At 44.4% G+C, this 14,402-nt stretch overlaps 3 protein-coding genes across 7 annotated transcripts in view; all 3 read right to left on the bottom strand.

The window, feature by feature from the left end:
• Nucleotides 1-14,402, bottom strand: part of LOC126984504 (protein abrupt-like) — a 65,978-nt gene that overhangs the window by 44,095 nt on the left and 7,481 nt on the right.
• LOC126984505 (uncharacterized) lies at nt 834-4,418 on the bottom strand. 5 transcript variants are annotated; one of them, XM_050838223.1, is made up of 3 exons: nt 3,284-4,418; nt 2,813-3,085; nt 834-1,684 (listed from the first exon to the last, which is right to left on the bottom strand). In XM_050838223.1, exons 1-3 carry the CDS (start codon nt 3,658-3,660, stop codon nt 1,177-1,179), a joined length of 1,158 nt encoding a protein of 385 aa, XP_050694180.1. In that variant the 5' UTR covers nt 3,661-4,418; the 3' UTR covers nt 834-1,176. The 5 variants fall into 5 exon arrangements, with proteins under 5 accessions (XP_050694180.1, XP_050694182.1, XP_050694181.1 ...); XM_050838225.1 differs by having other exon boundaries at nt 2,813-2,986; XM_050838224.1 differs by having other exon boundaries at nt 3,383-4,418.
• LOC126984512 (40S ribosomal protein S7-like) overlaps nt 3,106-14,402 on the bottom strand; it is a 70,597-nt gene continuing 59,300 nt past the window's right edge. Inside the window, exon 7 of the mRNA XM_050838237.1 lies at nt 3,106-3,184. The gene's annotated coding sequence lies outside the window, so the exon portion shown is untranslated. The remainder of the gene's footprint in view (nt 3,185-14,402) is intronic.

The following is a 14,402-nucleotide window of genomic DNA, read 5'->3' as shown; positions in this document are numbered from 1 at the left end:
TTTTCCAATCCCCACACCCCCACAAGCCCCCCGCCCCACCCCGCCCTGCCCCGTCCCCAGCGCCGAGTTCCCACAGGAGGGTTGCGCTGTTCATTAATTAGCGCAGTGGCCAGTGAGTGACGCGGTAATAATGTGTTGGTGGCTGGAGGCTGCCGGGCCCTGCTTAGTGTGACGAGACCCAGGGCACCTTCCTTGGCCTGCTTGTTAATATGTACGCACACACACACGCACTCATACTCTCTCACACTGATACTCTCACTCATGCTAATCCCTCACACACTTTAAGTTTCCTCCACACACACTAACTCTCTCTCTCTTGCACACACACACTCATACTCTCTCACACTGATACTCTCTCATGCTAATCCCTCACACACTTTAAGTTTCCTCCACACACACTAACTCTCTCTCTCTTGCACACACACACACACACTCATACTCTCTCACACTGATACTCTCTCATGCTAATCCCTCACACACTTTAAGTTTCCTCCACACACACTAACTCTCTCTCTCTTGCACACACACACACTCATACTCTCTTACACTGATACTCACACTAACACTTTCTGTCTGTCTCTCTCTCACACACACACACACACACATACTAATACTCTCTCACACTGATACACTAACACTTTCTGTCTGTCTCTCTCTCACACACACACACACACACACACACACTCATACTCTCTCACACTGATACTCACACTAACACTTTCTGTCTGTCTCTCTCTCTCTCACACACACACACACACACACACACACACACACTCATACTCTCTCACACTGATACACTAACACTTTCTGTCTGTCTCTCTCACACACACACACACACACACACACACACACACACACATACTAATACTCTCTCACACACACAAGCACTCACACTGATACCCTCCTACACACTACTCCTTCCAGCACTCACACTAACTCTCCTCTGCTCACCCTAACACATACTCATTTTTTCCTCATACTTATATTGTAGTGAATAAATAAATATGATGAATGAATACAGTACGAAAGGAAACGATCTATCTATCCATCTATCTATCTATCTCATGAGCGTATCGGCTGTGCACGAAAAAAAATAATAAATAAAAATAAATACGTAAAAAGGATAAATAAATAAAGAATTGGGATGAGCGTGGACGGCAAAATGTATCTATCTCTCTATCTATTTAACCCATAATTGTATATGTCGTAAGGGTCTGTGATAATCCACGTACCCTCGAGCAAGTAAGTTTTTTCCCCCTTACCGGCGACACAAAAACACACACGCTCACAGATGATTACCAATACGTCTGTCAAGGTCGTAGCGTCTCGGACTTGATATGATCCGTGCGTTACGAGATCAAGGAGTGAGCGGCGAGTTTGAATTTTCATCTTCATGTTGGTAAACACGTACAAATTGGTGTCTGAATTTTCACTCCCATGTCGGTAAATGCGGCAAAATGAAGTCTGTGTAAAAAAAATAAAAATGGTAAGTTGATGAGTCTGAATTTTCACTTTCATATCACTAACTATGAAAAAATCAGGTCGAGAAAAAATTACATATTCGACTGTCAGCCAGAGTTTAACCCCTTGACTAGATTTCCTACCAGAAGACCTCACCAAGCTACAGGAATGGAACAAAAAGTGGCTGCTACAATTCACTGGAGAAAAATGTAAAGTCCTGCACCTTGGGAGGGGATATCCAGCACACCAATACCACATGGGAAACACTCCACTATCCACCACAGAGCCAGAGACAGACCTGGGAGTGTATGTTACCAGGCTACCAGTGAAGGGATATCCAGCACACCAATACCACATGGGAAACACTCCACTATCCACCACAGAGGCAGAGAAAGACCTGGGAGTGTATGTTACCAGGCTACCAGTGAAGGCAAAATCCCTGACAATCGCAGCGGACGGGTTAAAACTTAATCACACACACACACACACACACACACACACACACACACACACATTTGCGGGCTATTCTTTCATTACTGTTTTCCTTTTCTTTGCCTTTGAGCCGTTTCCTTTGCCGTGAAAAAAAATAATATAAAAATAAAATAATAATAATGATCATCTTGACATATTGGACTCACCATCTTCTGGGTGGTGTGTGTGGTGACCCTAATGTACACAGACTGAACACTTGTCTTCTCACACACACACACACACACACACACACACACACACACACACAAGGTAATGGACAGCTGCAAGGTGAAAATTGATCCTCGTTTATCAGCACTACCCTACCCCCCATCTCTCTCTCTCTCTCTCTCTCTCTCTCTCTCTCTCTCTCTCTCTCTCTCTCTCTCTTCCAATAATTAGAATGACAATTATATAAGCTGTTTTGGTAATGAACAACCCCTAACACCCCATCTCTCTCTCTCTCTCTCTCTCTCACACAGATTCACACATGCGCCCCTATACTTAAAATGAGACTTATGTTTGCCGCTTAGGTGATTTGTCTTGAAGATAGATCGTAAATAACATGCAATACTCCCCCTATTATCAAGCATTTACACCGAGTTAATGATAGGATATGCGATGAAAATTTGAGTTAGGAAGGTCGGATTAATACTTCCGAAGACAGATACATAAACCGGAACTTTCGACGCAGATATTATTCAGAATCGACATCTTGAATTCTCGACAAACGCAATAATAAAGATAGATGAGAACTGAGTTAGTCTAGATGGGTAACTTTAACCCCTTGACTAAATTCCTACCAGAAGGCCTCACTAAGCAACAGGAATGGAGCAAAAAGTGGCTGCTACAATTCACTGGAGAAAAATGTAAAGTCCAGCACCTTGGGAGGGGATATCCAGCACACCAATACCACATGGGAAACACTCCACTATCCACCACAGAGGCAGAGAAAGACCTGGGAGTGTATGTTACCAGGCTACCAGTGAAGGGATATCCAGCACACCAATACCACATGGGAAACACTCCACTATCCACCACAGAGGCAGAGAAAGACCTGGGAGTGTATGTTACCAGGCTACCAGTGAAGGGATATCCAGCACACCAATACCACATGGGAAACACTCCACTATCCACCACAGAGGCAGAGAAAGACCTGGGAGTGTATGTTACCAGGCTACCAGTGAAGGGATATCCAGCACACCAATACCACATGGGAAACACTCCACTATCCACCACAGAGGCAGAGAAAGACCTGGGAGTGTATGTTACCAGGCTACCAGTGAAGGGATATCCAGCACACCAATACCACATGAGAAACACTCCACTATCCACCACGGAGGCAGAGAAAGACCTGGGGGTGTATGTTACCAGGCTACCAGTGAAGGGATATCCAGCACACCAATACCACATGGGAAACACTCCACTATCCACCACAGAGGCAGACAAAGACCTGGGAGTGTATGTTACCAGGCTACCAGTGAAGGGATATCCAGCACACCAATACCACATGGGAAACACTCCACTATCCACCACAGAGGCAGACAAAGACCTGGGAGTGTATGTTACCAGGCTACCAGTGAAGGGATATCCAGCACACCAATACCACATGGGAAACACTCCACTATCCACCACAGAGGCAGACAAAGACCTGGGAGTGTATGTTACCAGGCTACCAGTGAAGGCAAAATCCCTGACAATCGCAGCGGACGGGTTAACCAACACAAACATCTCAGTCTTATCGATATCAGCCAAATCATCTCGAGGTCATCTTACGGAATAATCCCACACATCCATTTCGACCGCCGGATGAGGTTATGGGCCATGAAAACACGCTAATTGTGGTTCTCTGAGGGTCTGACCGGCGTAAGGAAAACACGTAGCGCCCCCAACCAGCCATCAGCCGCCTCCACCATGGTTGATTTATGGTTACCAATTCCACAAGTGTCCAGCGGCTGCCTTGCGACGGACCTCAGCAACTAGAGTGATTTTTTTTTTTTTTTTCCTTATGTACGTTATTTATATATATGTTGATCGGACGTCCGTCTCCACACTGCTTCCGGGTTTTCATTGGTTTTCTAGAAGGGAGGAGACCAGCTGGAAGACCCATGGAGATAGTGTACAGAGGAGGAGGACACGAGAGGAAGGAGGGAAAGGAAAACAAGAAAAAAAAAGGGCTCCACGATTTTCTCCTCTCTCGTTCTTTGTCGAAATGAAAATAAGTGATTTTTTTAATTTTTTTTTTAATTTGTTCCTTTGAGGCTTACTAAGTTTATACAAGCAATAGAAAATGAGGTTAGATATGCTTGATTTTCTTATACAAGCTCTCCCTTCCTCGGCCATTCCCTTCACCCATATCACAAGCTCTCCCTTCCTCGGCCATTCCCTTCACCCATATCACAAGCTCTCCCTTCCTCGGCCATTCCCTTCACCCAAATCACAAGCTCTCCTTTCCTTGGCCATTCCCTTCACCCATATCACAAGCTCTCCTTCCTCCATTCCTTCACCCATATCACAAACTCTCCCTTCCTTGCCCATATCACAAGCTCTCCCTTCCCTGGCCATTCCCTTCACCCATATCACAAGCTCTCCCTTCCTCGGCCATTCCCTTCACCCATATCACAAGCTCTCCCTTCCTTGGCCATTCCCTTCACCCATATCACAAGCTCTCCCTTCCTCGGCCATTCCCTTCACCCATATCACAAGCTCTCCCTTCCTCGGCCATTCCCTTCACCCATATCACAAGCTCTCCCTTCCTCGGCCATTCCCTTCACCCATATCACAAGCTCTCCCTTCCTCGGCCATTCCCTTCACCCATATCACAAGCTCTCCCTTCCTCGGCCATTCCCTTCACCCATATCACAAGCTCTCCCTTCCTCGGCCATTCCCTTCACCCATATCACAAGCTCTCCCTTCCTCGCCAGTTCCCTTCACCCATATCACAAGCTCTCCCTTCCTTGGCCATTCCCTTCACCCATATCACAAGCTCTCCCTTCCTCAGCCATTCCCTTCACCCATATCACAAGCTCTCCCTTCCTTGGCCATTCCCTTCACCTATATCACAAGCTCTCCCTTACTCGGCCATTCCCTTCACCCATATCACAAGCTCTCCCTTCCTCAGCCATTCCCTTCACCCACATCACAAGCTCTCCCTTCACCCATATCACAAGCTCTCCCTTCCTCAGCCACTCCCTTCCCCCATATCACAAGCTCTCCCTTCCTCGGCCATTCCCTTCACCCATATCACAAGCTCTCCCTTCCTTGGCCATTCCCTTCACCCACATCACAAGCTCTCCCTTCACCCATATCACAAGCTCTCCCTTCCTCAGCCATTCCCTCACCCATATGTACAAACGATATGGGCAAACAGAATGGGTATGATAGGGAAAGCTTGAGATATGGGCAAATGAAATGGCCCAGGAAAAAAGGTGGAGAAACTTATATGAAAACTGAACTGACTTGACTAGGCTTGGTGACACAGTGAATACCATAACACGAGTGAGGTTTGCGGCAACTAACAGAGAGGTAGAGTGTTCAGGCATATCAGCAAATGGTTAAACTACAGTGGAGATAAACAACAAACTAATATATCATCCTCTCCTAACTAGACTTAAGGTTGCATGGTGGAGTGAGGATCAGTACACGAGTGAGGTTTGCGGCAACTAGCAGAGAGGTAGAGTGTTCAGGCATATCAGCAAATGGTGGAGATAAACAACAAACTAATATGCCATCCTCTCCTAACTAGACTTGAGGTTGCATGGTGGAGTGAGGATCAGTACACCGCTTGAGAAAGGTGTGTGGTGAGGGCCGGCAATGAGGTATCAAAGTATTAGTAATTTGTGTTCATAAGAGGTAGCTCCGAGGAAACAGCTGGTGGGGCAATGACTCACCCAAATAGCACCTCCCCTCGGAAAGCACACGTGTGACTCCCAGGCTCGCATTGGAATCACCCCGCACTCTTTTCTTAATAAGCTGACATTTAAGACTGCATGAAGCTGGCGGTAACGGACAAACACGCACGCACACACATGCACACACACACACATGCACAGAGAGTTCAGAATATAATTAGACAGAGTAACATGCGCAAACAGACATATTTTCCCAATTTTCTTCTAATAAGCTGGAATTAAAACGCTCCACTGAGCTGGCAGTAACGGACAAGCACACACACACACACACACACACACACACAAAACATCCCTACAGACAATAGACAAACTCCTAATCCGCAAGAAATCCCACAATCCATAAAACCAACATACATTTTCACATCCCAACCTCAGACCCCATATGTCAACCTAACCTGAGCCGGACAAAACAACCGACATCCCAACCAACCACAACCGTGTCACACCAACACCCATAGACCCCAGACTACATCACCGCACCACTCCCCGATGTGCACCCCCTCGCCACACTTGATAACCGCCTTCGAAATGGTGAAAAGCCGAACTGATTGCCGATATATTTGAGGTCTTGCGGCATTCGAGCTTCCCCTCCATATATGCATTTCGCCTTCGGATATTTGCGGCGACTTGAAATCCATACTCTGGCGGACAGATAGAAATTGAATCATTATCATTTTTTTGTTTTTGTTTTTTTATACAGCAAAGGAGTTAGTTCTCTTCTGCCTTCCTTCCTTTCTTTCCCCTTCTTTATCTCTCTTTTATCATCCACTCCCTCGCTTCCTCCCTCTTTCTCTCCCCTTCATTTCCTTGCTTCCTACGCCCCTTCTTCTATTCCACCTTCATTCCTTTCTTTCCCCTTCTTTATCTCTCTTTTATCATCCACTTCCTTCCTGTCTCTCCTCCTCCCCACTTCTCTTTCCCTAAATCACTTGCTTCCTTCCTCTCTTCTCCTTCTTCTCTTCTACCTGATTTCTTTTCCCTAGTTCAAGGGCGTGAAAAAATAGGACAGGACCCAAACACTAACTAACAAAATGCTCTTACTGTGTTATATTTTCCTTCGCCTCTGATATCCGGTCGGCTTTAAACACAAACGCTGACTGACTGACTGAGTGACTGGCGTGCGCTGGATTACACATGGTTACAATTCTGCTTCGGTGCGCGGCTCGGAACGGACGATTTTCGCCTTTCCGTCAATTCCGTGTTGCTTCGGACTTAAGGGGGTAACACTGAATGACTGTAAGGAGTTAATAATATGAGTAATACTAAAATAAACGCTAGTGAACGACGAAAGTATCAAAATGCCGCTACATCTGGAATTAACTCTCTTTTTGCGGTTAATTTTTATTCGCTTTCAGAGTAGAAGTGCCGAGAGGAACTATTGTTTTTATTTTTGTTTGTTTTGTTCTCGCCCTTGACCTGTTTCCACCGCTATAAGAACGAGAGGAAGGCATAACAAATATATCTTCCATGATTCACCAACAAGAGGTATATTTTTTCTCCTTTTCCCTTTTCAATTTCTCTCTTCTATCACTTCACATTTAAGGAGTAACGAAATCTATACTGGACTGCATTAAAGTATATTCCTCCTTTGCTTCATTGACGAGAGATATAGTTTTTCTCTTCTCTATTCAATCTCGCTTTAACCCCTTGACTGTGGATTTCAAATATAGCCTCACTCCCATTTTTGTTTCCTCTATAATCTGCTTTAAAAATAAGATAAACACTAAGGGTAAGCAGGATTTGACTTAATTATTGTGTATTGTATCTTGCTTTCAATATAAGGAAAACACTGAACTTAAACTCAAATATCTTTTCCTCTCGTTCACTCTATCTTGTTCTATATCTATGAAAAATGACATTCTATCTTGCTCCATACATTAGAAAACACTATTATATCTTGCTTTTCTTGAATTTTGAATAAACTTGGACTTGCTAACATTTTTTTTCTCTCATTCTATCTTGTTCTATATCTATGAAAAATGACAATCTATCTTGCTTCATACATAAGAAAACACTATAATATCTTGCTTATCTTGAATCTTGAATAAACTTGGACTTGCTAACATTTTTTTCTCTCATTCTATCTTGTTCTATATCTATGAAAATCGACATTCTATCTTGCTCCATACATAAGAAAACACTATAATATCTTGCTTATCTTGAATCTTGAATAAACTTGGACTTGCTAACATTTTTTTTCTCTCATTCATTCTATCTTGTTCTATATCTATGAAAAGCGACAATCTATCTTGCTTCATACGTAAGAAAACACTATTATATCTTGCTTATCTTGAATCTTGAATAAACGTAGACTTGCTAACATTTTTTTCTCTCATTCATTCTATCTTGTTCTATATCTATGAAAAGCGACAATCTATCTTGCTCCATACATAAGAAAACACTATAATATCTTGCTTATCTTGAATCTTGAATAAACTTGGACTTGCTAACATTTTTTTCTCTCATTCTATCTTGTTCTGTATCTATGAAAAGCGACATTCTATCTTGCTTCATACATAAGAAAACACTATAATATCTTGCTTATCTTGAATCTTGAATAAACGTAGACTTGCTAACATTTTTTTTCTCTCATTCATTCTATCTTGTTCTATATCTATGAAGTGACATTCTATCTTGCTTCACACATAAGAAAACACTATATCTTGCTTTTCTATTTCATCCCAAAAGAAAATAAACTTAAGACTTGATATCCATTTTCATTTCCCTCCTCACTCTATCTTGTTCTATATCTATGAAAAACAACATTCTATCTTGCTTCATACATAAGAAAACACTATAATATCTTGCTCTTCTATCTTCATCCCATTTTCTTGTCGTTTCTATCCATCTTGAAGGAAAGAAAGGAAAAGTTGGAAAGTTTCGTTTAGTCGGCGCAACATCTGTGGTCATATGCCGGAGAGAGACAGAAGGGGAAGGAATTATAGGAGAAGGGAACAGACCCCAGGAGACGGGACACAACCCCCGAATAATACCCAGTACCCATTCGCTGCTGAGTGGACAGGGGCGTAGGGCATCAGAAAAGCCACCCAAATTTTTCCACTCCGCCCGGGAATCGAACCCAGGCTCTCTTGGTTGTGAGCCGAGTGTGCTAACCACTGCACCACGAAGGTAAACAGCATTGAGTCAACATCCATTTCTGTTTCCGCTCATCCGTCGATACAGTCTTTCCTTTCTTGAATCGAGAGGAAACGAAGGGAAGTCACATTAGTCACCCACACAGCAGCGTAGGTGGAGGAGGAAGAAGAAGTCTCACCAGGGTTATTTTGAAGCCAACTCGTGATTAACTTCAACCAACTTTTCCCCGAGATTAAATTAGGCGAGTTAATTTCTTTCCATAACTGTCATACAACGAAATTACAAGGCGCTGGTTTTGCTTTCTCTCTACGTGTGTGAGTCCGAGTTGGTTTTGTCCCCGGTCGCTTCTTGGTAGGATACTGTGACATTTTTTTTCCTTGACTTGTGTTTTCCGAGCTCGTGAAAACCAAACTTTGAAGTCGTTCCTTATTTATCACATGCAAACGGCGGCTGAGTGGTTAGCGTGCTGGACCCCCATTCACCACGCCACGGACAACATCGGTTCGAATCCCCACGCTACCACCTGGGATTTTTCAGTCACCGCCGAGTGGCCCAAGACTACCCACATGCTGTCCTGAAGACCACCCATCAACCCGGACTCTACAGGAAACCGTCCAGTGAATCAGAATGAGTTCCCGGGGGGCAGCATGAGCCAAGCATAACTGGCGCCACTATAAACACTTGTCTGCGCCATGACGGGCTTGGGCTGACCACCAGACCCCTGAAGAAAGCCTACCAGCACTACAGGCGGAATCGTAAGAAAAAAAAACTTATTGGGTTCTTATAAGTTTATAGTACATCAGAGCAAGACACTGTGACTATTCCGAGCCTTTTTGCTTTTCCGAGGTTATGAAAATCAAACTTATGGTGTAGAGTGTTTTTTATGGTAGAGGTGGCAGTCAAGTTGAAGTCATTCCTTATTTAGAACATACAAACACCTAATATTGTGTTCTTATATATTTATTGTGCATCAGTAAAATAGTGTGAGTTTTCCGAGCTTATGAAAATCAAACTTAAGGTGCAGAGCTTTTTCACAGTTAAGTTGAAGTTGTTCCTTATTTAGCACATACAAACACCTAATATTGTGTTCTTATATATTTATAGTGCATCAGAGTAAGATATTGTGACTTTTCCGAGCTTCTGAAAACCAAACTTAAGGTGCAGAGCGTTTTTCAGAGTGGAGGTGGCTGTTAAGTTGAAGTCTTTCCTTATTTAGAACATACAAACACCTAATATTGTGTTCTTATATATTTATTGTGCATCAGTAAAATAGTGTGAGTTTTCCGAGCTTATGAAAATCAAACTTATGGTGTAGAGCGTTTTCACAGTCAAGTTGAAGTCTTTCCTTATTTAGCACATACAAACACCTAATATTGTGTTCTTATATATTTATAGTGCATCAGAGTAAGATATTGTGACTTTCCCGAGCTTCTGAAAACCAAACTTAAGGTGCAGAGCATTTTTCAGAGTGGAGGTGGCAGTCAAGTTGAAGTCATTCCTCATTTAGAACATACAAACACCTAATATTGTGTTCTTATATATTTATTGTGCATCAGTAAAATAGTGTGAGTTTTCCGAGCTTATGAAAATCAAACTTATGGTGTAGAGCATTTTCACAGTCAAGTTGAAGTCTTTCCTTATCTAGCACATACAAACACCTAATATTGTGTTCTTATATATTCATAGTGCATCAGAGTAAGATATTGTGACTTTTCCAAGCTTCTGAAAATCAAACTTAAGGTGCAGAGCATTTTTCAGAGTGGAGGTGGCTGTTAAGTTGAAGTCTTTCCTTACTTATCACATACGAACAGCTTCTATTAGGTTGTTTCAGTGTCTTATTACAACAAAGTATGGAATAGTGATGTTTTCCCTCCTTTGCTTACCCCAGATTGTGAAAACCAAACACACAAATTTGCATTCGTTATCTATTATTACGTACAAAACACTTAAAATGAGGTTGATAAACAATCGGAACTCAATTTAACGGATTAAAATGGGGGATGGGTAGTCCCTGGTGTTCATCCTTCCCATCCATTCTTAACTACACTTGGAAATCTTCTTGATCTTACGGAGGAGTTAATAAAAGGAGTTTGACGCATGATTTCCGGCAACACGGCAATCACAGCTTATGCCAAAACTCTCCTCCCTGGTGTTCATCCTTTCTTAAACACTACACTCGGAAATCTTAGTCTTACGGAGGAGTTAATAAAAGGAGTTTGACGCATGATTTCCGGCAACACGGCAATCACAGCTTATGCCAAAACTCTCCTCCCTGGCGCTCATCCTTTCTTAAACACTACACTCGGAAATCTTAGTCTTACGGAGGAGTTAATAAAAGGAGTTTGACGCATGATTTCCGGCAACACGGCAATCACAGCTTATGCCAAATCTCTCCTCCCTGGCGCTCATCCTTTCTTAAACACTACACTCGGAAATCTTAGTCTTACGGAGGAGTTAATAAAAGGAGTTTGACGCATGATTTCCGGCAACATGGCAATCACAGCTTATGCCAAAACTCTCCTCCCTGGCGCTCAACCTTCTCATGGCTTTCTTAAACACTACTCGGAAATCTTAGTCTTACGGAGGAGTTAATAAAAGGAGTTTGACGCATGATTTCCGGCAACACGGCAATCACAGCTTATGCCAAAACTCTCCTCCCTGGTGGTCATCCTTCTAATGCCTTTCTTAAACACTACACTCGGAAATCTTAGTCTTACGGAGGAGTTAATAAAAGGAGTTTGACGCATGATTTCCGGCAACACGGCAATCACAGCTTATGCCAAAACTCTCCTCCCTGGTGTTCATCCTTCCCATGCCTGTCTTAAACACTATACTCGGAAAACTTTATCTTACGGAGGAGTTAATAAAAGGAGTTTGACACATGATTTCCAGTGACACGGCAATCACAGCTTATGCCAAAACTCTTCTCCCTGGCGCTCATCCTTTCTTAAACACTACACTCGGAAATCTTTATCTTACGAAGGAGTTAATAAAAGGAGTTTGACGCATGATTTCCGGCGACACGGCAATCACAGCTTATGCCAAAACGTCACAGCACTGCCAGAAATCGCCAACCCCGATGCACACAAATGGATTATCGCCGTCTCACGCTTTTTAAAACACTGAAGAAATATAAACGTAGAAGGATAATGGAAATACTAATGCCGTTTCTTTGTAGGTCACGATTTTAAAACACTAAATAAATAAAAACACAGGAGGAAAATGATAAAACATGCGATTTCCTTGTCCGTCACGATTTTAAAATACTCAAAACGAACAAGAGTGGCAAGAGGGTAATGGTAATGCTGTTCTGGTCTGTCACGATTTTAAAACACTAAATAAATAAAAACACAGAAGGAAAATGATAAAATATGCAATTTCCTTGTCCGTCATGATTTTAAAACGCTCAAGAAATATGAATAAAAGAGGCAACAGGGTGATGCTGATGGTGTTCCTGTCTGTCACGATTTTAAAACACTCAAGAAATAAAAACAGAAAGAAAATGGTTAAAATAATGCAGTTTCTTTCCATCACGGTTTTAAAACACATAATAAATAAAAAAGAAAAAAGAAAATCATAAAACTAATGCGGTTTCTTGGCGTGTCACGGTTTTAAAACACATAATAAATAAAAAAGAAAAAAGAAAATCATAAAACTAATGCGGTTTCTTGGCCCGTCACGATTTTAAAACACTCAATAAATAAAAACACAGAAAATCATAAAACTAATGCAGTTTCTTGGCCCGTCACGATTTTAAAACACTCAAGAAATAAAAACAGAAAATCATAAAACTAATGCAGTTTCTTGGCCCGTCACGATTTTAAAACACTCAAGAAATAAAAACACAGAAAATCATAAAACTAATGCGGTTTCTTGGCCCGTCACGATTTTAAAACACTCAAGAAATAAAAACACAGAAAATCATAAAACTAATGCAGTTTCTTGGCCCGTCACAATTTTAAAACACATAATAAATAAAAACACAGATGGGAGATTCCAATACCAACACTGTTCACTTGTAAGTCATGATTTTAAAACAGTAAATATAAAAAATACAAAAAAAAAGACAACAGGGTGATGCAAATTCTGTTTCCTTGCCCGCCACAATTTTAAAACACTTGATATATAAAAACACAGAAGGAAAACAATTAGTCGCAATTTTAAAACACTCCAAAACAAAAACAAAAGCAACATGGTAATACTAATGCTGTTCTCCTGTCAGTCATACTTATAAGGAAACAACCACAGCACCATCTTGAAATGCCACCACTCTAACCAACACACACACACACACACACACAGGTAAAACAATGCTAATTAGTTTCCACAGGTGAGGTAGTGTGGGGTCCTGCTCACCTCCCCTGCCCCGTCCTTATTGCCCTAAATCACACTTGTTGAACTTCCTGACACTTTAGAATATGGACATGTCACCACCAGGACCAACACACACACAGGGCCCTCAAGGCCATCACAGGGCCATCACGGTGTGGGGGGCTGCTCACCTAACCTGTCCCTGCCCCTCACCCCCCACCCCCCTCACTCCACACCCTCCTCCTGCCCCTCACCCCTGCACATCCCCTCATCAAGTTTTCCTCCTGTCCCCGTCCAGCAGTGGCCTAGGCTGGCCCTGCCCTGCCTCCCCCGACACACTGCCCCGTGCCAGGCGCCAGGGCCAGGGTGAGGCCTGGCACTGCCCGGCCGTAAGTGGGGCGGGTGGCCGTGCTGCCAGGCCCCGCCAGGCACAGCAGGGCAGGGAACGGCAGGACACGCCTTGGGGCTGCCCCGGGGTGCTGCCGCCCCGCCAGTGCCGCGGGGGTGTTGGTGTGGCACGGGGCACGGGGCGGGGAGGCAGGGCAGGGGCAGCAAAAAGTGGGCAGGGCACGGCCAGGGGGAGGCTGTGCCTGGCCCTGCCGCGGCCCCGTGCCTGCCCCGCCGCCCCCGCCCCTGGGTGGAGGCAGGGGCCGGGCAGGGCCGGGGCAGGACGGGACAGAGCCGGGCAGGGCCAGGCAGGGCCGGGCAGGGCCAGGTGAGGGAAACAGGGCAGGGGCCATCTGGCCGCGGCGGTGACAGCCGTGTCCGCCGCGGCGCCTCGCCTCACCTTGCCGTGTGTGTGTGTGTGGTGCACCGCTCACAGCCTCCGCCGGGTGGTGTGTGTGCCCATAACGGGGCGGCCAGCAGGGTGTGCGGGGCTGCGGGGCTCAAACACGCCTCAACTCTTGGGACACATCTCCCCGCCTCCCTCCTCGACCCTCACATCCGGGAACTCTGGCCACCCATGGCCGCCAACCCTCCCGAGACTCCCGTCCCCCCCGCCCTCCCCGGGGGCGCCGCTCCGGGGGCCCCGCGGGGCACGGTGCCGCCGCCTGGGGTCTGCCCTGTGTGCAGGGCAAGGTCCAACTCACCCTGGGGCCGGCCAAGGCACCCTGGGGCCAGGCTGGCATCCCGCGGTAGCCGTGACTCGGGAAA

The sequence above is a fragment of the Eriocheir sinensis genome, chromosome 57 (assembly GCF_024679095.1).
Source record: "Eriocheir sinensis breed Jianghai 21 chromosome 57, ASM2467909v1, whole genome shotgun sequence".
NCBI classification, from domain to species: domain Eukaryota; kingdom Metazoa; phylum Arthropoda; class Malacostraca; order Decapoda; family Varunidae; genus Eriocheir; species Eriocheir sinensis.
Note: the sequence above shows the minus strand (reverse complement) of the source record. Positions and strands in the feature narration are given on the sequence as shown.

Excerpts from the sequence above, each read along its gene's own strand:
- LOC126984505 (XM_050838223.1), bottom strand. The coding sequence starts at position 3,660 with ATGTTTGTGTTGGTTAACCCGTCCGCTGCGATTGTCAGGGATTTTGCC. Across the intron at positions 3,086-3,283 it reads CTGGTAACATACACCCCCAG|GTCTTTCTCTGCCTCTGTGG; the intron begins GTCTTTCTCTGC and ends ATACACTCCCAG. Across the intron at positions 1,685-2,812 it reads GCTGGATATCCCCTCCCAAG|GTGCAGGACTTTACATTTTT; the intron begins GTGCTGGACTTT and ends TCCCCTCCCAAG.